The 23076-nt window shown below is 40.1% G+C and overlaps 1 protein-coding gene across 3 annotated transcripts; it reads right to left on the bottom strand.

Annotated features, from left to right (window-relative positions):
* Window positions 1-279: 279 nt before the first annotated feature.
* sytl2b (synaptotagmin-like 2b) lies at window positions 280-22811 on the bottom strand. 3 transcript variants are annotated; one of them, XM_017308139.1, is made up of 20 exons: window positions 22729-22811; window positions 19495-19667; window positions 17243-17406; window positions 16971-17082; window positions 15420-15468; window positions 15202-15304; window positions 14703-15114; window positions 14428-14627; window positions 9836-12241; window positions 8383-8496; window positions 8250-8300; window positions 8084-8178; window positions 7883-7996; window positions 4249-4412; window positions 3901-4003; window positions 3650-3811; window positions 3411-3495; window positions 2619-2721; window positions 2322-2527; window positions 280-942 (listed from the first exon to the last, which is right to left on the bottom strand). In XM_017308139.1, the coding sequence occupies exons 2-20, from the start codon at window positions 19593-19595 to the stop codon at window positions 794-796; spliced, it is 4893 nt and encodes a 1630-aa protein (XP_017163628.1). In that variant the 5' UTR covers window positions 19596-19667; window positions 22729-22811; the 3' UTR covers window positions 280-793. The 3 variants fall into 3 exon arrangements, with proteins under 3 accessions (XP_017163628.1, XP_017163627.1, XP_008423245.2); XM_017308138.1 differs by having other exon boundaries at window positions 22628-22744; XM_008425023.2 differs by lacking the exon at window positions 7883-7996 and having other exon boundaries at window positions 22628-22744.
* Between the last annotated feature and the right edge of the window lie 265 nt (window positions 22812-23076).

The following is a 23076-nucleotide window of genomic DNA, read 5'->3' on the forward strand; positions in this document are numbered from 1 at the left end:
TCTCATTTTAGCTGCAGAAAGCTGTCAGCTGAAATCAACTACAAGTATAATTCATCTCAATGTCTCTTAAAAAAAGCTTCATCAGGCAAAGTGTAGTAAAACAAAAACCTCAATCTGGAGACCAGGAACCCGAGACTGGATCTGGGCAACTTCAGTCAAAAGAAACGCTGATCTGAGGTGATCCATGTTTAGGAGTTGCAACTGATGTAATGAAAGTTTTAATGAAAGTCATTTCTACTGGCTGTTTCACTTCAGGAAACACACAAAACATTACAAATGTAAGATAGGAAATTATGAATTTTATTGGTGTCAAACAACAGGTTGTGGTTTTATGGGGTGTAGATTGCAGAAACATCAGCATTCAAGACGACTATAAATGCAACTTCCCTAAATTTCATGACTCAAAGTGGAATATCTGTAACATAATACTCAAAGTTCAGGAGTGAAACTGCAAGGGTTAAAAATAACTAATTTCCCGACCCAATGTCTTTCAGGATTCTTGGCATAAAAATGTGAAAACTGAATTTCACAGCCAAAGCTTTAAAATTCTGCAATAAAATACAACAAAAAGCTCTTTTTACCTTTAAGATAAAGAGACATCAGTGTCCACATCATTCATTTTGCCAGCAATATTTTGTCTTACACTCTTACTATAGAAAGCGTTTGCTTTTTCTGCATCATAAAGTCAAGTTGTTCAAACTTGGTGGTAAAGTTGCTGTTACTATTTCAGCTTAACACAATAATTTAACCAGGTCAATGGAAATAAATACTTCCTGCAGCAGTCGGATGTATTTTACTTTAGAGCTGTTCTAGCAGAGCTTAACATTCTCAGCGGCAGCACATCCTCCACCCATTCGCTGGGAGAAGCCATCATGCGATCCCAGAGCGACACCTCGTACGGGCCGGAGTCCATCCAGTCCACCAGAGCGCCGTAGCTTCTTCCTGCGTAGAGGAAGAGAAACGTCCAGAAATATGCAGCCGACACTGGATTATTCTCTGGTAACGTCTGGATTCAGGCACTTTAACCCCTTCAAATATCCAGCCTCCTTTGTTTAAAACACCATTTACACCAGGATTTCTTTGTTTAGAGCAGGAGCAGGTTTAGAGTCAAAGTCATTTTTCATTTTGGACCAAATCAAAATGATAAATGCTCTTAAAGGGCTGGTTGAATGTATGAGACAGCTGTTTAGTACAATTAGGAACGTTTTTGACAATTTTTGAGAAAAATCTGCAATAAACTCCCAATTATGTATTCATGCAATAAAGTGCGGGGATTTGTTGATTTTGCGTGAATTTCCACAATAATTCGCAAGAAACTGGATCGACTGATTGATATAATTGGGCAGTAAACAGAAAAAAAACTACATTGATTTGATTAACATAATACTTAAGCAGACTTGGTGTTTAGTTTAGAATCTAAAGGGCCACATAAAAAGCTATGGCGGGCCGGATTTGGCCCACGGGCCTCGAGTTTAACACATGCGGTTTAGAGTTTCCTTTCTCTTACCTAATTGATCTCAAAATATAATTCAAATATAAAACTATCCAAATGTGTCAGAAAAACAACAAATACAACCAAAATAATAATAATCGCCAAGAAACAGAGCATATGAAACATTTGTTGCGAAAATGTGACACGAGAAAAAACAATTGTGACACAAATTAACCATAAACCACATACAATGATTAGAGATAGATTTAAAGTCATAATTTAACAAAAAATTAAATGAAACAAAGAGACGGAAACAGATAGCAAAAAAAGCCAGAAGAGAAAGACGACAGAATGAAGTAACAAATCATATTTCTGTTCTTTCTGGGGTTTTTTAATGTTTTGAAATTCCTGTCTCATTTCTAATGCAAATATCTTAGTAATGTTGAAACAAGAAAGAAACTAACTCACAAGTAACTTTTCAGCAAAATACAAGAGCTTGTTTTAAGTCAATAACTCCTTAATGTTGATTAAAAAAAGTATTAGCTACAAGTGAAATAATCTTCCAGTGGAATAAAAAATTTTTTTAAGGGAAAGTGTCCTGTAATTGACCAAAAACAAGCTTATGTCTTTCTGGAAAATTACTTGTAAGTTAGTTTTGTCTTGTTTCAAGTGTACTCACATATTTGTGTTTGGTAAGACTTTGTGTTTTTTGGCAGTGAGGAGACAGTAAGACAGTAAGAGCCTGAAACACTTTTTTTCTTTTAGCTTTTTCCTACCAATTTACCTAATTTTTAAGTTGCGACCACACGGACAACAGAGAAAGGAGAAAAAAAGCAGCCAATGTCCAAAGAAAACCTTTGGACACGTTCACCGACCAGGCGACGGTTACCTGTTCCGGCGCCGAGCCTCAGCCCCCCCAGCAGGTTGCTGGCGAGTCGGTCTCGGTCCCACACAGTGAGCTCCACGCAGGCCTCGGTCAGATCGGCCTCGCTGATGCCGTCGTACACCATGGTGTGGTTGAACACCGGCTCCGCAGTCCTCCGCAGGACGCGCGTCTTCTGACGACTCTTCCTGCTCGTGTCCGGCAGCACAAAGCTGGAAGAACAACGAAGGGAGAACAACGTTTATGTCACACATCAGACGTGAAAAGCCTAACCTGGTTTGAGACGATTTATCCGCTGCCTACCATTTGACGTACGGGTCGATGGTGGCTCTGATTAAAGGCAGGTTCTTGCATTCCTTCACCCAAATGTGAATCTCTCCGCTGCTGGAAACGTCTTTGGGTAAACCTTAAAGAAAAGCAACGGTTGCTTATCGAGCTGACAGGAAATGGTTTTACATTGTTTTGGTAAATCTGAAAAGTGTGGCGTGAATTTATGTTTAGCCCTATAAGTCAAAACTTTGAAGATATTCATAATAAAAAATGAGCTACAAAATAAAAAAAATTTTATAACTCGAATAACAATTTTTCTAAATGTATACTACAACAAATGTTTCACTTTGAAAGCTAACAAAGTGTAACTAAAATGTTTTTCTATTGTCAGAAATAAAATAGGGACAAAATTTGTAGAATGCGATGAGCCTTTTTATTTCTTTAAATATGGAAAATAAAGAGAGATAGGTAGCATAGTCACTTTTAAAAGCCTGTTGTAGATATTATATGAAGATTTTACGGAATAACTTAGGGAAAAAACTCATAGAAACAAACTGTTCTTGTTTCATCCAAACTTTAAAACATTCCCTTATTGTTTTTGAGCTACTGACAGAACGTCACTGACAGAAAATGATGTCCCTTATTTCTGTGCTAAGTTTATTAACGCAGGCAAAAGAGGTGCAATTAGCTAAAAAAAACAAGTAAGTTACTTTAAGTCCTCGTTTCTTTCTTCATTTTTATGATTTTCACTGACTTTTTCAAGCTAAAGACTTGCATCCCTAACCAAATAATTCCCAACGCAGAGGAGGATGACTGTGAGCAGACCTTCGCTGTGGGTGATCTGCGGCAGGTATCGGATTGCCAGCCTCATCTCTCCCCGCCCGTTTAGCGGCGCAATCGACGGTAGAGTCTGAAAAAGAGGCGAGGCGCGATATGAGCAGCCAGGCTAGCCCGGTGGGAATGAGTGCACAGGTCGGACAAATAACGGTAACAGGTAAATCCTCTGTTATTCGGTGAGAAAAGAAGTAGGCGCAGCTTTTGTACCGCTGTGTGTTTGTGTTTACCCTAGCTTTCAGCGCCAAGTAATTCATCTGGGTGTGGTCGAAGTCCCACTTGGAGAGCTCCACGTCCACCTCGCCCAGGAAGCTGTTCTTTCCGAAAGTGTCGTGATGCCAGACGGAGAGAATGAGCGTCTGTGTCCTGAGGTACTCCATGCGAACACGATACTGTAGGGGCAGGAGAGACGCTTTTGTTTGCCGTGGGTCGAGTGAAAAAACAAGAAGATAAAACCCTCGCTGGGTCCACCACTTCGTACCCGGAGGATTTCGTTGAAAGTCGGATTCAGCGTCTTTTTCTTTACGGATGTTTTCCTCTTTCCCAGATTGGCTTTGTCAGGAACCAGGTAACTTTTGACGTACCTTTAAAATCAAGCAAAAATAATAACATTAATGATAATTAGCAGGAGCTTTCTATTGACAAGCGTCAAGAAAATGATGACAAGATGGTTAACTTCGTTTATAAATGTCACCAACTATCCGCAAGCAATATCAAGATTTCACTTTGCAATGGTTAGTTTAACCATTACTGCTAAATGGCTAATATGCTGCATATATTAGCACTGTCCACAATAACACTCGGTTTGAAGGAATAGTTTAGAACTGACGGGTCGGAGCGGTTCCTCTTTGGGTCGACTGCGGCCAGGTCGCGGCACTCTGCCACGAAGATGTGAAACTCCCGCAGCCTTTGGACGTAGTTGATGGAGAACTGGATGGTTCCTTGAACCTCAACAAAATCCCCGCTGTACATGGTCATCACACTCCCACTCAGCTGAGAGCAGACGGGAACAAAGAAAAAATAAAAATCAAGTTGGCTAAACCTTTACAAGAATCTGACATGAAGCTGAGTCGACAAATTTTCTGGCACGTAAGAAGCATGCCTATAGGTGGCTAAGCTAGCTTTAGCATCTGCTGTAGCTTATAAAGTCAGTTTGAAGTCACTTCACAGTATGTTTTTTTTTTTTTTTAGCTCGTAATTACTTGTTGCAGCATTAAGAGAAGATGATTCTTTATTGACTTTTCAAACAAAACATTTATTCATTTAGGAATTTTAGCAATTTTTTGTGTCACTTCACCACAAATTACCCTATTAAAATAAATTACCCCTAATATTTCTTTACTCATCACATGTTTGTTGTTAAAAACATACCTTCATTACCTTGTTTATGTTTTAGAGCAAAATACATTAAGGACTTTGCAAGCTTTAATACATTTTATGTAATAAAACCGTGAACTAAACGGAAAGCTACAATTTTTTCCAACCATTATTTTTTCGCAAACCAAATCCTGAAAAGTGTGACCTCCACTTCTGTTCTTCTAACTCACAGGAGATCATGTGCAACCAAGTGCTAAAACAAATCACTTAATCAGTAAATAATGTCCATCTGTTTGTAATTTTGCTTCATTATAAATCCAGCTGTTCTGGGAAGGCCTAAGAGCGCCGTTAGAGAATATTAGCCAACAAACAGTCATAAAAGACAAAGGAACACAGCAGAAGGACCAATGATGAAGCTCTGATCAATCCATCATCTGAAAATCGCACAACTTCAAAGCTAAAAAAAAACAAACTAATCTGTCAGGCTGGGCAAAAAGAACCTCCTAATTATCAAAGAGATCCACGGTAACGCCAGAGGAGCTGCACAGATCAACAGCTAAAATGGCAAAATCTGTCAGTAGGACAATTATTGCTCATCCACAACACAAATCTGTCCTTTATGGAAGAAGGCCACTGTTGAAAAAAGTCATGAGACGTTATGTTTTTCTCAAGTCAAGAAGGAAACACACCGAAAATTGTCAGTTTATACCAGTGTTTTTCAACCATTTGAGTCAAGGTACACTGTTTTAATTGAAAAAATCCAGAGGCACACCACCAACTAAGTAGCCGCCTATATATAGTCATTCTTATCAAAGTCTCTTGAATAGGAATCAAATAAACACAAAAATGTATTATCACATTTTACATTTCTTATTTCAAATTGCACTTAACATGTCCACTTCAAAAATACACCTGAACAGCCACAACACTGTGGTGTTAAATTTAAAGAAGTTGTAGAAAACTTCAAACTGTTTTACAAACTAATCCACAGGCATTCTTATAGCCGGAATACAGAAAATAATTCTTATTCTGAAAGAAGTAATAATATTTGGGAAAGATTTCACTTCATATTCACTGTTACAATATGAAGAGTTGCATGTACAAAATGTCAATATCTGTATATTTTACCCACCTGGTGTGAAACCTGTGCATGTTTGGATGAAAACAGATCTGATTTTCTGACAGAAATTAAAGAAAGACAAAGCTCTTCCTCAACAACTCTSWSTCTCTCTGTTTTTAGTTTTTATAGTARCCAGRCTWSAGAAGCTCACTTCACACAGATATGTTGTGGGAAATGGACTCATGTCCTTTCCAACCCAACTACTGCTGAGCTTCTCTGTCTTTTCCATCACTGTCATCACTGTCTTGCTAGATACGATGCTCTCATCGCTACCTGTAACATTCATGCATCACTAATTCTCTTGTTTTAATGTAAAATGYTCTGTACCTACTGCCATCTAGTGGTAAGAACATTACATGATTACGCCGCTAGTCACTGCTACAGCAGACACTCGAAGATGGCATTATTTGTAGACAATTCATTTTCAAAAAAATCTTTTAAAACCAATTACCGTATTTTTCGGACTATAGAGCGCACCATACTAGCACCTTCAATTAAAAAATAGAATAAAATAAAAACTGGAAGCTGCTCTCGGTTTTCCATTAGGACCCAGCAGAATGCCTCGTCCTAATAAATCTGCTGTAAGGACGCAGCGTCTCCAAAGCGAACCATGGTTTCGTTCACACCGAACTTAAATGCAGCGGCTCTATTTCCCTCCTGTAGTGCCAGATCGACAGCCCTCAACTTAAAAGCTGCATGATATGAGTTTGAAACATTTCTCCGTCGTGCCTGCTGCTAGCATGTGCTTATTCTAAATGAAAATTAGCCGTTCTTCTCTGATTTACAATTTTGACTTCTAATGATTCACTTCCTGCTAGAGAGCCCCCTGGTGGTTGAAGAAAAATCCACAGAAAAGCCACAGCGGGCTACAATACGCATGGTTCAAAGTTAAGGAAAAAAGTAGCAGCTTTTAGTCCGGAAAATACGGTACCGCAGTGAAATTGCGGTACCGCAATTTAGACCAGTGGTTGAAAAACACTGGTCTATACAATCTACTGTCTCCACTTTACTTTAGCAGAAACAGTAAATTTAGTCCAGGTTTATAGAAATAAGGATATAGCAACATGCAGGGAAATGCTAGAAAAAAACCTGTTAGATACTGGGGTGGATGTTGCATTGGGACAACACACCAAAACACACAGCCGCTGCAACAGAGTTCAAAACATACTGTGTGTTAGAACGACCTGCACCTAAATCTGATGGAGAATTTTTTTTTGCAATAGCTGAAAACATTTCATCTAACGGAGCTGGAGATGTTTTGCAAACAAAATCTTTGGTCTCTAGATGGAGAAAGGTGGAAGAAACATACAGTACATACAACTTGCTACTGCAAGTCTTTTGCATGTTGCATACACTGCAAAAACACTAAATCTTCCAAAGTAATTTTAGTCTAGTTTCTAGTGCAAATATCTTAGGCTGCTTGAGATAAGACAAAACTAACTTACAAGAACTTTTCAGCAAGATACAGGAAATAGCTTGTTTTAAGTAAAAATGTCCTTGGTGTTGATGAAAAACTAGTAGTTGCATTCACAGATTATTTCATTTATAGTAAGACATTTTCTCATGTTATAAGTGAAATAATCTGCCAATGCAACTAATAGTTTTTCATCAATATAAAGGAATTACTGACTTAAAACAAGCTCCTATATCTTGCTGAAAAATCACTTGTAAGTTAGTTTAGTCTTATTTCAAGTGTACTGAGTTATTTGCACTAGAAACTGGACCAGAAATAATCGGTAAAATTTTGTATTTTTGCAATGCAGTTAGTTATTTGAACTGTTAGAGAGGCTGTTAGGTCAAAATACTTAATGTGTCACATTAACACATTAAGCCCTTTTAGTACTCTGGCTTTAACAACAGACACTTTAGCAAAATATAAAACACGGACTGAATGTGGGTGACCTGCAACAGGGACACAGCGTCACGCTTCAAACATCTACGAGACAGTGGAAGTGATGTTTTAGACAGAACCAACAGGTTTACACAGGGAGGATGCTCATGCAGAAGCAGCAGTGTGTGAACGTACAGAAGACGCAGACGTCATGCCAGAGGAGCTGCTCAGGATAGTCGCTGAGCTGCTCGCTGTTAGTGTTTCTAGAGGGTTACTGCCTTCGCAGAAGTCAACGTCAACGGCGCGCTCCTGAAACACAGACAGACCGCAGGGCAGGAAAGCTTTGTGCGGCTGAACGCAGTGCGGGGTTCGTTCTTCAGACGGGGAAAGCTTTACCTCATTCTGTAAGAACGACGGAACGGATTTGCTCATCTTCTTTAAGTGGTCCGGATCCGAAAAAGAAGAGGAGGAAGGAGTGGAGATGGCTGAAACTGTGGAGCAGTATTTCAGAGAATCTTTAGTAAATTTGCGATTCACATTTCAAATGTTTGTGCGTTTCTACCTTCACTGCTGCGCCTGAGGTCAGCAGCTGGGTCAGCCCTTCTTTCTTGCCCTTCGAAAACAGTGAAAAACAAATTAATCTCAATTGTCGGTACAGATGTAAAGCATAACCAAGTTGTAGAGGGCGTGCTGACGTGGTGCTGCGGATGCGGTGATGTCCTCCATGCTTTTAGCCAGATTTTTCGGTCGCGTCTCCGCTCGCCGCAGCGCCTTTCTCACCGGATTTTGATCGTCTTCATTGATTCCTCCTGCATAGCAGAAGAAAACAATACAAGTAGGGCAAGACGTTACATTTTCACAAAGGAGATTTGATTTTGGCAGCTTGTTGCTCACATTAGACCAATAAGGCAGACTTTAGAAAAATGCATAAACGTAATAACAAAATGCAGATTATTGAAATAACGTGAAAAGTGATCATTCCTTAATAATGTCCCAGCACAATGCTGCATTATCAAAGTTCAGCCTGGATCTAGTTGTGTTCCCATGAAAAGTTTTAACTTATAAACAAAAGCTGTACCATATAGTCGTTTTTTTTAATGGAAGATTGTTTTTTTTAGCTGAACTTGTCAATAGTTCACATATTCACTAATTAAAATCCACGTGTGAAAATTCTGATGTTTAATATTTGCAGTATGTAAAAAATAGAAAGTTTCTTCTTGTTAAATTTGGCTTTCGTTTTTGTTTTTATAGGTTATTCAGTTTTATTTAATTATGTTAATTGATAGCTATCTAATATGAATTTTTCTTCTAATTATCATTCAGTTCTTTCAAGGCTTCATAAGTTGTTGTTTTTTTTCTAGGAATATTTAAATGCACATATAAAACAATATTTTGCTTTGGAGCTTGTTCATGTTTAGCTCGAAGCCAAACAAAATACAAAACTAATGTAATTTAGATCAATCTAACAGTGATTAAGGTTTATCCTTCACTTCCTCTCATCGTCTTTTAGCAACTTTTTTTCTGTTAGGATGTGACGGTTTTAAAAATACGTATTTTTATTTATTTTGCTATTTTTATCTTTAAATGTCATGGTTTTGGTGTATTTTAAGTGTAGTATAGTAATTTTTTTATTTTATTTTTTTGCCAAAATAGACATTTAAATGACCTTACCAGCATTTTTAAAATAGCAGAAGAAAGTTACATCTATTTTTTTTTTCAAATCAGAATTAAGAGTTTAGTTACCTAGGGGCTGCTTTGCTAAACAGACTGTTTTCACTGAGCATTTCAGCAGTAGATCTAATCATTGTTGTGTTGATTGTGTCATATTCACTCCTGAAAGTTTTCACTCAGTGAAAACAGAGTGAAAATAGACTGTTTTCACTAAGCATTTTAGCAGCAGATCTAATCATTGTTGTGTTGATTGCGTCATGTTTATTCCTGAAAGTTGGCCTTTTTTAAGCAGTAGCAGGTTTTCTGCCACTAGATCTTTGATGTTGTCATGCAGCCAGAAAGCCTTTCTAGCAAATAAGTAAATTTACTACATATTGAACCTAACCTTGATATTTAACACCCCAACAATCAAGGTGACGGAAAGAGTAATGCTGTCTAGGGTGAATGTTACTAAGAAAACATAAAGTTAGATCTTACGATTTGAACTGCTCCTGATGTTGGACCATGTTTCTGATGTACTGCTGACAGACGACTCTGGGCCTGTGTCTGAACTGCTGTAGTTGGCCCAAACGGGCCGCTGGTTCATCTTGGTCATCTTCCTGGCATGACGCTCCTCTGAGCTCAGGGGTGTGCTCGCCCTCACTGGTCCACTCAGATCAAGATCGTACCTGGACTTGACCTCTGCAGCGTCTTCGCTCGACGCGGGCGCGAGCGTGGTGTGGATGCTGGTCTTGTCCGTCATCCCCAGGTAGTGGCGGTAGTCTGTGGGGACGAAAGCCCGCGCTCGTGGAATCACAAACTCTGGCTCGAGCTGCCTGTGTTTCCTGCTCTGAGACCGGAGAGGACTTAGGTCCACTCTCAGTTGGGTTGGGTCTTTTTCCTCATCTACGCTCAGAGCGAACATGCTCGTGGCGCGGCGCAGGGAACTTCCACGGCTGCTGGAGATGCAGAAGCTGTCCTTTCTGCTTTTCGGAGATCGAATGTCTTTGGTTATGCCGCTTTGTGGCTTTGTGGACTTCTCTTCTCGACTGAAGTCCTTTGTGCTCCTTTTGTACTGTTTTTGCTGCCCTGACTCAGCTTGTGTGTAACTGGGCAAGTTACTTTTGTTGTCACCCTGTAGCTTTGATCCAGATCCAACCTGTTTATCATGTGGAGACTTTGACCGGCTCTGGGGAGAAGGGTACGACTTCATGGCAGCTCCTCTCGTTTTCTCAAGGGCGGAGCTTACATGATAAATCTCCACATCGGCTGACTTTAAATCCTGGGATGAAAGCTGGGAACGGAGGGGCTCTTTCCTTTTGGGGCTTTTGGGTTTGTCAAAGGTTAAAGATGCCTTAGAGTCAGCAGTAGCCTCGTCCCAGAACTCTCGCAGAAAGTTAAACTGGGCACGACTCGTTCCAAGACTCGGATTCATCTTGTCTAACCTCTGATTCAACGGTAGAACCGTAAAATTCTGGGAATTCTTATTACCACCTTCCTCCTCGCTTCCCGAATCGTTTCCGATTGATCTCAAGTCAAACTCGGACTTCGTGAATCTCTTAGTCAGTTTTGTTTGATTCACACCACGGGTCATTTTGCCCTCTCCAGGCCCTTTAGGTTTGCCATTGTAAAACATTGGTTTGTTAAGCTCCTGCTCCCAGAAGGACTTCAGCTGCTTTATTCTCTCTGCTGTGCTTTCTTGGTGTTGCGATGGTTGCTTGTTTGAGTATGAACCGCCGGCCCTGTCCTTGGTGGCTGGATCGTCTTTTCTTTTGGGAGAGGAGCCTGAGTGCAAGTTTTTATCCTCGCTGTCTCTCCTTCTTACATCTTCAACCGAATCTTTGTGAATTTTGGCTTTCGTGGTGAGTTGCTCTTCATTCTCATCCGTGTACGAGCCATTTCTGGACAAACTGAAACTTTCAGACTCTAAGCCGACCTTGGTTGAGAGGTCTGGATCCAGCTGAGATGCAGGAGCGTGCTTGGAAAGAAGGTCTTGCAAGAAAAATTCTTTAGATCCTGAAATGCCGTCTGGTTGTAGATTTGGTGTGACCGCAGAATCGCTCTCAAACTCTTGATCTATGATTGTCCTCTCTGATGGGTTTGGTCTGTTTGCAAGTAAACCTTCTCCATCCAACACTCTCCTGTTGGCGGTTTGTAGATTGGATATTAAATTAAAATGGGTAGAGTCATTATTGTACTTTTCGGCTGCTTCTGACTGAATAGAGTTCACCATTTGCATTTTTTGGTTGTTGAGTGGCTGCTGCTCGCTTTCAACACTTTGATCTGGGGTGTACTTATCATAGAGCCCCTTTGCGCCGTACTTTCCATGAACAAAGTGAACATCAGGTTCTTTGGCTGCAAAACCCTGAGCTGAGTTTACTCCTTTGTCAGCCGGCGTCACGGATTTGCTGATAAGTACCTTTGGGCCCGCATTGCTTTTCTCCCAGAACGATTTCAAATGAGAAATTTTCAATGGCTGGCTTTCATCGCAACCATCCTCAATGTCCTGTGAATGCAGATGTTGAGTGTCGAGCGTCTCCTTGCTTCCTTTTCTGTTGAGCTCATTATTGATCTTTTGTAAGTGGCTCCTATTCGTCTCAGATCTATCTAGCTTTCTTTCACTGGTCCCTCTGTCGAATGACTCTTCCTCCCTTGATTTGCTGACAGACGCGTGCCTTTCAAAGCCCTTGCAGGCCTTTGGAGTGTCTTCTGAGTTCAGCCAGTCACTGCTGTCCGTGCTGCGGTTGAACCAGTCCAGCACCTTCGCGATGGAGTCGTCCTCTTCGCCGGCGGGGCTCGTTGTCTGAGAGGACAGTTTGAAAGCGGTCATCTGATTAGACTTCTGAACTTGCTGATTGGATTTGTCAATGAAGTGGAGATCATATGACATAGGAGGGATGGGATCTGGAAGTGGAGAAGGAAGGAAAGAAGATAAATACACATCTCGCTTGTATGTGGTTTCCTTTAATTTATGACATTGATCAGAGTCAAAAGCGTAATATACCAGCCCATTTGGAAAGAAAAATACTTTGTCTTGCAAACGTGTTTACACCCTATAAATGTTTCTATGTTAATAAACAATAACACATTTTGATTAAGTCGAAGGCTAACAAATTAAGTGATAGTTTGTAGGACTAGCTTTGTAAATATTTTGGAGTACGTAAGCAGTTTTACACGTCTACAGAATTAAATGTTTGACTATTCGTCTTTGCAAACTAATACCAGCTCAGTCCAAATTGGTTAAGAACAATATGTTGCCATCATCTTTAGTGTCTTTGAGATTTTGTTTTTATGTACTTAGGTCTGAACTTTTGACTAGGTCATTCTCACATATAACCCTAACAAATACATTGTTTACCTGGATGTGTCTTTGGGTTTATTGTCCTGCTGGAAGGTGAACTTCTGCTCTGGTCTCAAGACTTTTGCAAACTCTAACAGACTTTCTTGTAATTTTGCTCTGTTGTTGTGTTGCTCCATCTTTCCATCAACTCCAAAAAAAACATTTTCCTGTCCCTGCTGAAGAAAAGCAACCCCGACTCCAGCGGAGTGCACAACTAATAATCTTTTCAACAGATTCTCCAACCTCACCTCTGAATTCCTGCAGCTCCTTCAAAGTTTCTATGAACTCTTTGTTTTTTTTTTTTCTCTGATTATTGCTCTCCTTGCCTAGCCTGTCATTTGAAAAAGTCCAGTGGGCTTGAGTACCTTTTGCAAAGCACTGTAATATATAAACTGTACAATTTTTATTAATTCATTTTTTTTCATGGAGTTCATTTAAATTAGTAATAAGCATTTATTTCTTGTTTTTATTTTTTAAATTGGAGCTTTAAAGCTTTCGCCACTACATAATATGTCCAAATCTGTAGAAAACTTCTTCCTTCTAACATTTAAGCAGTGTAACGATACTGGGTCATCATTTTCATATGAATCATGTCAGGGCTGGAGGCTTGCCAGTGGGCTATCCTCTCCCTCTGCAGCCATGTCTTTGCCATGTGTGCTCAGTGGGGGGTTTGCATTGTCCTGTTGAAAAATGCATGCAAAATATGCTCTGAAGGCAGCATATGTTGCTCCAGAACATTTTCTGCATCTTTCCGACTCTAATGCTGCTATCATCTCTAAGGGCTATAAGATCTGAGTAGTCCTTTTCATGTTTGATCCAGAGCACATGGCATCAATTTCTTCAAAATGAAATGATAACTAGGATAAATTTGGAATGCAGACTTATCTGACGATAACAAATCAATTTATTGGGTAATAGTTAACCCGTAAATGCCATTGATAGCAGAATAATGAATGTCATCCAAGGATAACAGGAGGCTGATTTGCCTTTAATACCAGATCTTCATAACATTTAACCTGCTGACACCTCCTGACGTACAGGTTTTTTTTTAAAAATGTGCAGCAGGAAAAGCATGAAGCGATGGATGTCCATGACTTAAATCAAAATGGTGCTAAAATGAAAGAAAAAAGGACATTTTTGACCCCATTATTTATCTCTTAATTAATGACCAGGTAAAGATATGAAGCCATAAAATAAATGATCCAACCTTAGCTTGATTATGTTCATTCAGTGGGAAAAATGCAGCATGTTTTAGAAGAACTACATTTTTTCTTGGAGTAATTTTGGTAGGCTAACTATTCCTGGAAGGGTTTAGATATGTTTCCTGCTTTTTTGGTGGGTCATGGCTTTCACTGATGTGCTGGAGTTCAAAAAATCTGAGAAATGACTTTATAAGCTTTTCAAACATCCTAATAAACGATGCTGTACTGCAAAAACACAGCCTTACCAAGTATTTTTGGTTTAGTTTACATCTTAATACACTTGAAATAAAACCAACCTAACATTTCATCAAGATACAGCAGCTTGCTTTAATCAAATGATTCCTTTATATTGATAAAGTACTAGGTCCAATGGCAGATTATTTCACTTATAGCAACTAATTAGTAAAAGTGGGGGGTTTTTGTTGTTGTTTTTTTGTGCCAAAATCAGAAAAAGCAAAAACTTGACTTGGGTCATTATTTTAGGAAGGTGATGGTTATAAGAGAGATACTCAAACAAAAGATAAACTCATAATTGAAAGAGAACTCACCCAGTATGTTTGGAGGTAAACTCATCTCCTGCCGCCCTGCTGTTCCCACGCTGCTGCTCGCGTCTCTGTCCTGAACTTTATTACTCGGCAGGTTGAAAATGTTCAAGGTCGCGCGCTCTCTTTGATCGTCTCGGGCTTCGACCCTCTGCTGTGTTGTTTCTCTGTCAGCGCTCACATCAGTCCTAGAGTGAGCAGCCGGTCTGAAATACGACAGAGCTTCAGCTGGAAACGCAGACGGCTTTGGGCGAGCATATCAAGTAAAGGTTTTTACTCACCGCTCTCTTGTTATTGATGCCGCATTCTTGTCTGTCTCCAGACTTGAATTGGAGGAAACCTGAGATACAGCACTGAGTGGCTGCAGGGAACTTTTATCTGCCGCTTTGGACGTCGGCGCAGAACCTGTCACCGGGACATAAACGCTTTCCTGATGCGTTTCATCTGTAATCTTCAGGCCAGACTGGTTAGAGCTCCCGCTGGATCCCAGCTGGCGGCTCCGTCGCGGGGCAGGAACAATGGCTGCGGGCCTCGCCGCAGCATTTAACACCTGCTGGCTGCCGTGTCGAGGCAGGAACGTCCTCTTCTTCGGTACGGGCCTGAAACCCGTGGAGGAGCTTTCTGATGTGACGGAGCCCCCCGAGGTCTGACTGGACTCCCCCGCCGGGGCATTCTTCAGCCGGGAGATTGCCTCTGGTTGGAAAAAAAATTATAAAAAAAAGACAGTTACGGTTTTGACTTTTATCACAAACCTGTTTGCTCCAAATCTCAGCTTCCCACCTGACTCCTGCGTCTCCTGGTCCAGACGGGGGGCCGTGTTATGGTTGTTTTCAGGAGGTTCGAAAACAATGAGGGAAGCTCGATTAAAGGGGTTGAGTCTCGGCTGGAAGGGGAATGAAAAGGACCAACGACTTAGATTGCAGCAGCTGCTGTGCCGCAGAAAAAACTACAAATGTACAACAGGAAGCTAACCTGTTAGCTCTAAAAACAATGCCTACCATTTTGGGGGAACGAACTGATGAGTATCGATTTTCCTTCTCAGCATCACTGCAGGGGAAAATATAAATAGCAAATATTCTTAAAAAAACTTTCGCAGGATGAAAAGTAAAACATCAGCAATAAGCTGACATTAACACATGACATACGAGTTTCTATATCACTCAGGATTCCAGGATTTTAAAAAAATAATTTCTTGGAACTCTTTGTGACACTTTTACATCAAGTTGGAGGTGTTGCAAATTTGTACCTGAAGTGTCCCACACAGTTTGTGATCTGTGATAACTTCCATTCTCTGAGAAACTTCCTATTACTTGGATTTATGCTTTGGCATCTAAACCCAAACTGCAAGTCATGTTTATGATGCCGGTCTAAAAGAATCTATAAACTGAAAGATGAGCTGAGATTGACTTTTTCTTCCTGTAAAAGAGTTTCAATGCACCTGTGGGTCAGCTGACGGGTAAAAGTTGCTCATTAATATGCATCCTTGGGTCGTACTAACGCAGCTACTACAGTAACAGGGGCCCTTTTTTCTTTTTTTTTTTGGTAAATGCTCAAAAGGTAACCTAGCTTAAATTTGCTGTAATTTCATTTATTTGATCAACATTTCTGTTTAAACTTATGGATCTTTATTTACATATATTCCTAAAATCAAACTACATTGATCGGGATTACAAATATTAATGTGATCAGGTAGACGGTTGTTCTCTCAAATATAAAATGCCTGCACTGTTTTCACGACTAGATTTGTTTACCGGCTCATAAATAACTACAATACCTCCCAAAGGACTCACAAAATGAAACGTAATGTAAAACATATTGAAGTTTGTAGTTCTGACATGACAACATAAAGATATTATAGGAGGAAGAAAACTTTGAAATTCACCTCATGTGTAAAACACATTACTTTAGTCAAATTAAATATAATATGAAATACTGTAACTCTGAACATGGGGCAAATGGGGGATGGAAGAAAATTAGTATAATCTAATTAATATGACTGCACTTAAAGCTCATGTGATGAGGTGATAAATTTAAAAAGTACACAGTGACTGTAGCCTCTGTCATAATGTAAATACCTGACAAGGACTTGGCGTTTTTACAGCCTTTGAAAAAAGTTTAAAAAGCTTAGCCAAATCAAATATTGACTTTTTCTCTTGCTGACAGTCTAAGCTGTGACCAGAGTTATAAAATATGCCTTTCTGTTGTTATTACTTTTGAAAAGTCTCAGCAGTGTAGCAAGTTTACTTTAGAGAATTGTAGTCCATATAAAAAGTTTAAATGTTGCCCAGCTGTTCTGTTAATTTTGCCGTGCACACTTCCAAGTGGGTTAGAAAACCGACGGTTTCCAGCAGCACCACCTATGTTTACATAAGCCGAGTCATAAGACTGTCTGCACGCTGGCAGGACACCGGCGTCTTTAAGGGCCGAGCAAAGGAATGTCTCTCACATGTGAGGGAGAAGTGTCTGAATCTCAAGCCGAATTTAAGATTTGTCACAAAATCAGAGGAGCTCGTTGGAAAAAAGCAGAAACAACCAAACTGATTGTGTACTTCATCTCCGGTGGTTGTGATGATTCGAGACACCTCGCAGGTTTTGGAGGAGGCGCTGCGTCCGAGCTACGGCTGCTGGGCGTTTTGCTTCTCTCCACTCGAACGGATCCGTCTGTCGGGGGAAAGGAGCGTATGTTTTAATATATAAGCTCTCATATTCTGTCACCAAGACCTCAAGGTTTAATATTTAAACCTTTTTTCAAAGGCTGTAAAAATGTAAAAGTTATTTTTCGCACAGTTGGAACTTTTCCAGGTTTAAAAATCCAGCAGACCTAAACTAGCCGGCTTCCCTTGCTTCATGGACGCCAGGATGATTTCTGATCCGTGGATTTTGTCGCTGTGTCTTTGGGACTTGGCCTCGTAGAACCATTCCCCCGACAGGTACTTCAGCTCCACGTCTGACTGAGACCTCCTGTCCAGAACCTTCTCCAGTTTTCTGTCATGAAAAGGAAAAAATCTAAATTGCAACATTGACGAGAGGATTATTATTTTTTCTGTATTACAACTTTAAGTGACTTTTAAAGATTTAAAAAATATGAGGTAACATCAGCAAACAAAAAGGAGTTGGACAATATTCATTTATGCTGAAAGACGACTGGAATCGCATTTGAATATGTTATAAGTCAAATTATCAACAAGTCATATGAGAACAGAGAGTAAACAAGCTAACCAGGCTAACTTAGCCTAGCCCTTCAGCAGACAGCTTACATGAAAACTCTTGCTAGCTACAGGAAAGATGGGAATGTATTCAAAGATTGCAGCATGGTGTGCTTATCAAATATATATTGAGAAATATAAGGAAATTAAGCAGAAAGTTCTGGTGGGACAAATTATCAAAGACAACGCTGATCACTGCAATGTAAAGTCACTATGATTTAAGGTTCATGCTGGATACCATATTGACAAAAGTTTTTCCCTGACTGCCTTCATACACATAAACTTGACTAAAATTCAGTTTTTAAATCTAAAGGGATTAATATGACATTAGACATCTAACCTTTTGACTTTTCCTCTGGAGGAAAGACACAAACTGATTGACATCAAGGACTTTTTTATCTTCTTGAATTTTATTTGATCAGTACATGTCAGACAGGTTCTATATGTAATTAATCACAGTTAATTTATTATTTGACAGAGAGGATATTTACTTTTTTTTTTTAAACATGGTCAAGTTGGGTTAGAATAACTTTTTTTTCTCCCTAAAGGATTATAAATTTTCCATGCACAAAGCAGCATTTTACAGCATAATCAAGTCACTATGCTGCCTTTAGTTCTTATGAAAAGACAGCATTTATCAAAGATAACTTCAAAAAATAGATTTTGTAATTTGACACCTTAAAATTGGGTCTCTATCTCCTATTCTTTCCAACGCTCTGCTCTCAACACGTCATCACAACAGTGCTTCTCGTTATGCAGTGAGCAGCCTCTCTAATGAGTGTTGGACTGAGTAATAGTTCGTATGAGGAGCTCCACAGATGAACTGTTTGATCACCGGGTGTTTCCTAATTGCTGCTGCCGCTAGTCTGGAGGAGCAGAGTGGGGCAGGCACAATGGAGGGATGTTCAGCTGAAAACTGCGGCTCCAAGGAGGAGCTTAGCTGAAAAAGGCGGGGCTTTGTGAGAGCAAGCGTTTAGGCACCGTGAATGGTTGCCGTGGGAGATTCAAGGGTGTCTTTAGTAAGGGAAAAAAAAAAAAAAAGTTTTCTGTCTTGGTTTTGTTCTCTGATCTTTGGTTCTTTGTGCAACAGGATGAATCCATCACTTCACTTCCATTACCATTTCCATCAACAGCGTTACATAACTGCTTCACATGATCACTCTCACGAGAGCAAATTGGAAAACATCTCAGTCGAGTTAAAATAAAGTTAGAGAGGGATCAAAACAAATTCCACCGCTCCGGCTCATCTTTCTGCTGGCCGGGGGAAACCACGGCCGTCATGTGAGGCGGAGGTAGCGCATTATTACAGGCTGCTGGCTTAATCCTTTTCACATCAGACCGGACGAGACACAGCCATCATTCAGGTAATGAAGTCAGCTCTATTAAAATGCCCAACGAAGAGCTCTTTGTTTTACAGCAAAAAGAATTTATTAAACACATTTCCAAATCAGGTGTATTTATTTGATTGTACATTTACAACCGAATTGGAATTTCAGAGACGGATCCTCAAATTCTCCTGATGGTCGGGAGACAAAAGCCTCAACTGTTTGCAGGAGAAGGCGATTTGAGATTAACGCTCGTTTTGAAGGCTGTCACGGAACATTTCTGCAACCTAGCTGTAATCTAATTGCTCTGATCGCATTTAGGTCCCTCAGCGTCCGGCCCCAGACAGGCTGTTATTGTGTTACGCACCAAGCAAAGACTCTCTCCTTCATGAGGTTTGGTGTTGGTGGGATAGCATTAAAAGACATTAACTTAAACTCGGATTAGCTTTCATTTCAAGTCTGCTAGGACACTCAGGTTTGTGTAAGAAAATAACGGCAAGGAGTCTTTCAGGGAAAAGCAGACTGTGTGAATCTTCCTCCACCTGATTCTCTCCTCCTCGGCCCGCTTCAGCTCCTCGTCCCTCTTCAGGACCGTCAGAATCACCTCCTGCTCCTCCTCCGTCAGGTGGCTCAGGTCGATCATGGTTTCCCCTCCTCCTCCTGTTGCTGCTTTCCCTCGGCGGACAGGTGTGAGAACGCCCAAGGCGCGCTGGCTCTGTTGAACAAATACCACCGTTTACCTCCTGAGAAGGATGTATTTGTTCACAGCGAGATACCGCGGCAACAATATACTGAACAAAAAGTGAGAGAGGACAGAAAGGTTGCTTTCTCACATGGTGCACAGTCCGTGTGAAGGACTACTGAAAATTAAGCCTTTAAAGGTTTTTTTGGGGAGTTGTCGCCAACAACGAGCTTCTGATTATGATTAATGGATGTTGGTATTCAGCATCTATATTTAATTTAGAAAGCCAAAGTTTATAAGGGGCCCGAAACGGAATTGAAATTAAGGCCCCATTAGCGATTGGAGTGGCCAGTTGTCATTTATTTATTCATGTGTTTTTAGTCAACGCATCTATATATATATATATATATATATATATATATATATATATATACTACATTTTTTTATTATTTTTTACACAAATGTTTCTCAAAGGTTTTTTAAAAAGAAAAAAACTGCTGCTAATTCGGCTTCGTATTAGTTTGGGTGTATTAAATTATAACAGGCACAATAATCAAGCTGATCAGCTAGCATTAAATGTTAGGGACAAAACACCTCTAAAGGAAGAACAATATGAAATGAACTTTTTGAAAAGAAGTTTTGGAGCATTCTTCTTCAGGCCAGTTCTCCTTTTCCTTGAGTTGAATCTGTTGGCAAAACCTTTAAGACTGAAGGTGTTTTTAGCTGTTAAATGACTGTAGTTCATCCTGATAGTCTTCATCTTGAACTGTATCGCTTCCTCACCATTAAATGAGAAGAATTCAAAGACTTACAATATTAAGTAGAGGTGTGCCGATCGATCGGCCGCCGATCATAATCGGCCGATTTCCGTGAAAAAGTGTATGATTGGTGATCGCCGATCACGGTCTCTTGTTGCTGATCACAAAACCCGTCACCTGCATCTCATTTCGCAGCCTGCCTGTTCAGCTGGTCTCCTCTTTCCTTCACTCTGGAACTATATCGCACTGAGTAAATGGGGAAGTTTCCGTGTTGCGGCGGAAAATTGAAGCACGTCAAAATGCATCAACACAATGAAGCTAATACAACATAAAAACAATGTCATACTTGACGGAGTTTGGCTAAATCGAGGCTCACCGCAGTAAAAAAAGACATATGGAGGATCAGATAGCAGGTAAAGCAGCGCACAGCTACAAACACTCACCCGGATTAGTATGATGGTCAGAAAGCTAAACAAATAACCCGCAAAATTATTTAAGTCTTCGAGCTGCGATGTAAGACGCTGGTTCTGTTCTCGCTGTTGAACCGCTGYTACGCGCKACAGGTAGTAATATTTCACAGACGGAGCGCCGCTTCTGTTCCACCTGGTAGTGACTCTCACACCGAACCTCTGCTTAAAGCTGCAGCATCTAACCTAAAAAAGTACATTTTACAGACGTATTAAAACTTTCGCTGTCCTAACATGAGACAGATAATCTCTAAAAAAAATAATCGATCTCCTCTGTTCTGCCTAATTACTACGCTCAGTCAGAAACAGCCACTCAGAACTAGCAGTAATCAGCTAGCAGCCATGCTAACAGGAAGTTTTCATGCAGTAACTCTGGATTGTTTATTGTAATGGATCCTGTATTTGYCTTTGAATGTTAAGTTTTATACTTGAATTTTTTTTGGCAATGTTGAGAGGTTTTATTTTGGCTCTTTGCATCATTTAGCCTCTTCAGAGCCTTCATATGTTTTCAGTCTGTTAAAGATAGTATTACCGATAGCAGTACAATTTGCACAATGCCTGTTTTGTTTAGTTTCCTTCTTGGAAAAAGTTATTAAAAACAAGTTTTTGTCTAAATTAAGGTGAATTCATGGTTCCTTCTTCCACATAATGTAACCGGTAGTGCTTATGATAAAAAAATAAATAATTATGTGATCGGTATCGGTGATCGGCCCTCATGGGTGATCGGAATCGGTATCGGCAGGAAAAAACCTGATCGGCACATCTCTAATATTAAGCTTTGAGAAATCCTCATTATACAAGAGAAACCAGAGAATTTTGAACCATTTTTGTAAGGTCAAGTAAAAACCGACTAGATTTGCACACACAGAAAACACAAGAGTTTAGAAAAGGTGTTTATTTTTGTTGCATCTAGTCATTGTACTCGTATGCCATACCTAGTCACTTCATACTCAACTTTTTGGGTGTGAAACATTGTTGCATAATGCGAGATGTTTTGCACCAACCACGCATTAATTGTAATGCTTGGTCTGGACAAAACGTACCCACATGGATAATCTATGATTCAAAACAATTTTCTCTAATCCACTTTTGCTCTGAGGAATGTGGCTTTATGACAGTCAGTAAATACCATACCAGCACGAGGTCCCTTTGTGTTTTGATGAAGGGTCAACTCATGTTTAATAAGAGACAACTGTCTCTATACTGGGGTCAGAACAACAACAAAAGAAATCAGAATAATTATATAATTCAATTAAAAATGTCCTTGAGATTTTTTTTTTTTTTAAATCATTCATCCATAGTTTGGGACAATGCTGAACTACAACAAACTTATGTTTACGGGCACAACTTGAGATCACAATGGCAAGTTGAACCAGAACCATGACAACAGAACCAGCCAAGTGGGGAACCCACCCCAACTTTGGAAATCAGTTTAGCTAATCGATTATTTTCCCCATTGTATTTTCTGGATGTGTAAACTGCTTCCTGTTCAAATAAATATTCAGAGTCTTCCTCTTGTTCTGGACAAGCCAGAGGTTAAACTGGAGCTGGGGCAGTTTGCTTAAGGAGTAGGTAGTTGACGCAACAGGTAAGACAACTTTTTTTGTTGTTTCCTGCCTCGTTTCTTCGTCTAAATCCTTAGGATATTTTTTTGAAAAACTTTAGTAATTTAAGACAAAGAGTCAAGAATTTACTGAAACACAGTAGGATGAAACCTCTCTGTTTACGATCGCGACTATTGGAAAACAGATGGATAGTTTTCACCTACCTTTAAGGACAACTTTGCGACCCAGAACCTCGTATTCAGAAGGGGGGGTTTAAAAAAAAAAAAACATAAAAATGATAAATGCATAAAAGTTTTAACTTCACCTCCGCAGGTCTGCTGATACTGCTGGATGCGCTCGAAGGGAGCGGAGGAGAGGGGGCGGACTCTCAGCGTAGGGATGGGGAGGATCTGACAAAGACGAGCAATGATGAGGAGCAGCCATTGTATTATATCACCGCCGTATCCGTCTACACTACAGCATCATCCAGCGGCTTAATGTAGGTCTGGATGATTAACGTCGACTGCCGGGTCTCCTTTCTAAACGGACTGAAGAAACAAGTCGCGGATGGGCGTGTTAGACCGGCCTGGGCTGCAATGACAGGCATTATCCAGCAGGTGTCACCGGTGGAGATGCGGCTACTGTTTGACAAAAGGGTGTGAGCATCTTCCAG

Source organism: Poecilia reticulata, linkage group LG13 (assembly GCF_000633615.1).
Source record: "Poecilia reticulata strain Guanapo linkage group LG13, Guppy_female_1.0+MT, whole genome shotgun sequence".
In the NCBI taxonomy this organism is placed as follows: Eukaryota; Metazoa; Chordata; class Actinopteri; order Cyprinodontiformes; family Poeciliidae; genus Poecilia; species Poecilia reticulata.

Excerpts from the sequence above, each read along its gene's own strand:
- sytl2b (XM_017308138.1), bottom strand. The coding sequence starts at position 22,711 with ATGCATTTATCATTTTTATGTTTTTTTTTTTTTAAACCCCCCCTTCTG. Across the intron at positions 17,407-19,494 it reads GCCGAGGAGGAGAGAATCAG|AAAACTGGAGAAGGTTCTGG; the intron begins GTGGAGGAAGAT and ends TTTTCATGACAG. Across the intron at positions 14,628-14,702 it reads GCATCAATAACAAGAGAGCG|ACCGGCTGCTCACTCTAGGA; the intron begins GTGAGTAAAAAC and ends GTCGTATTTCAG.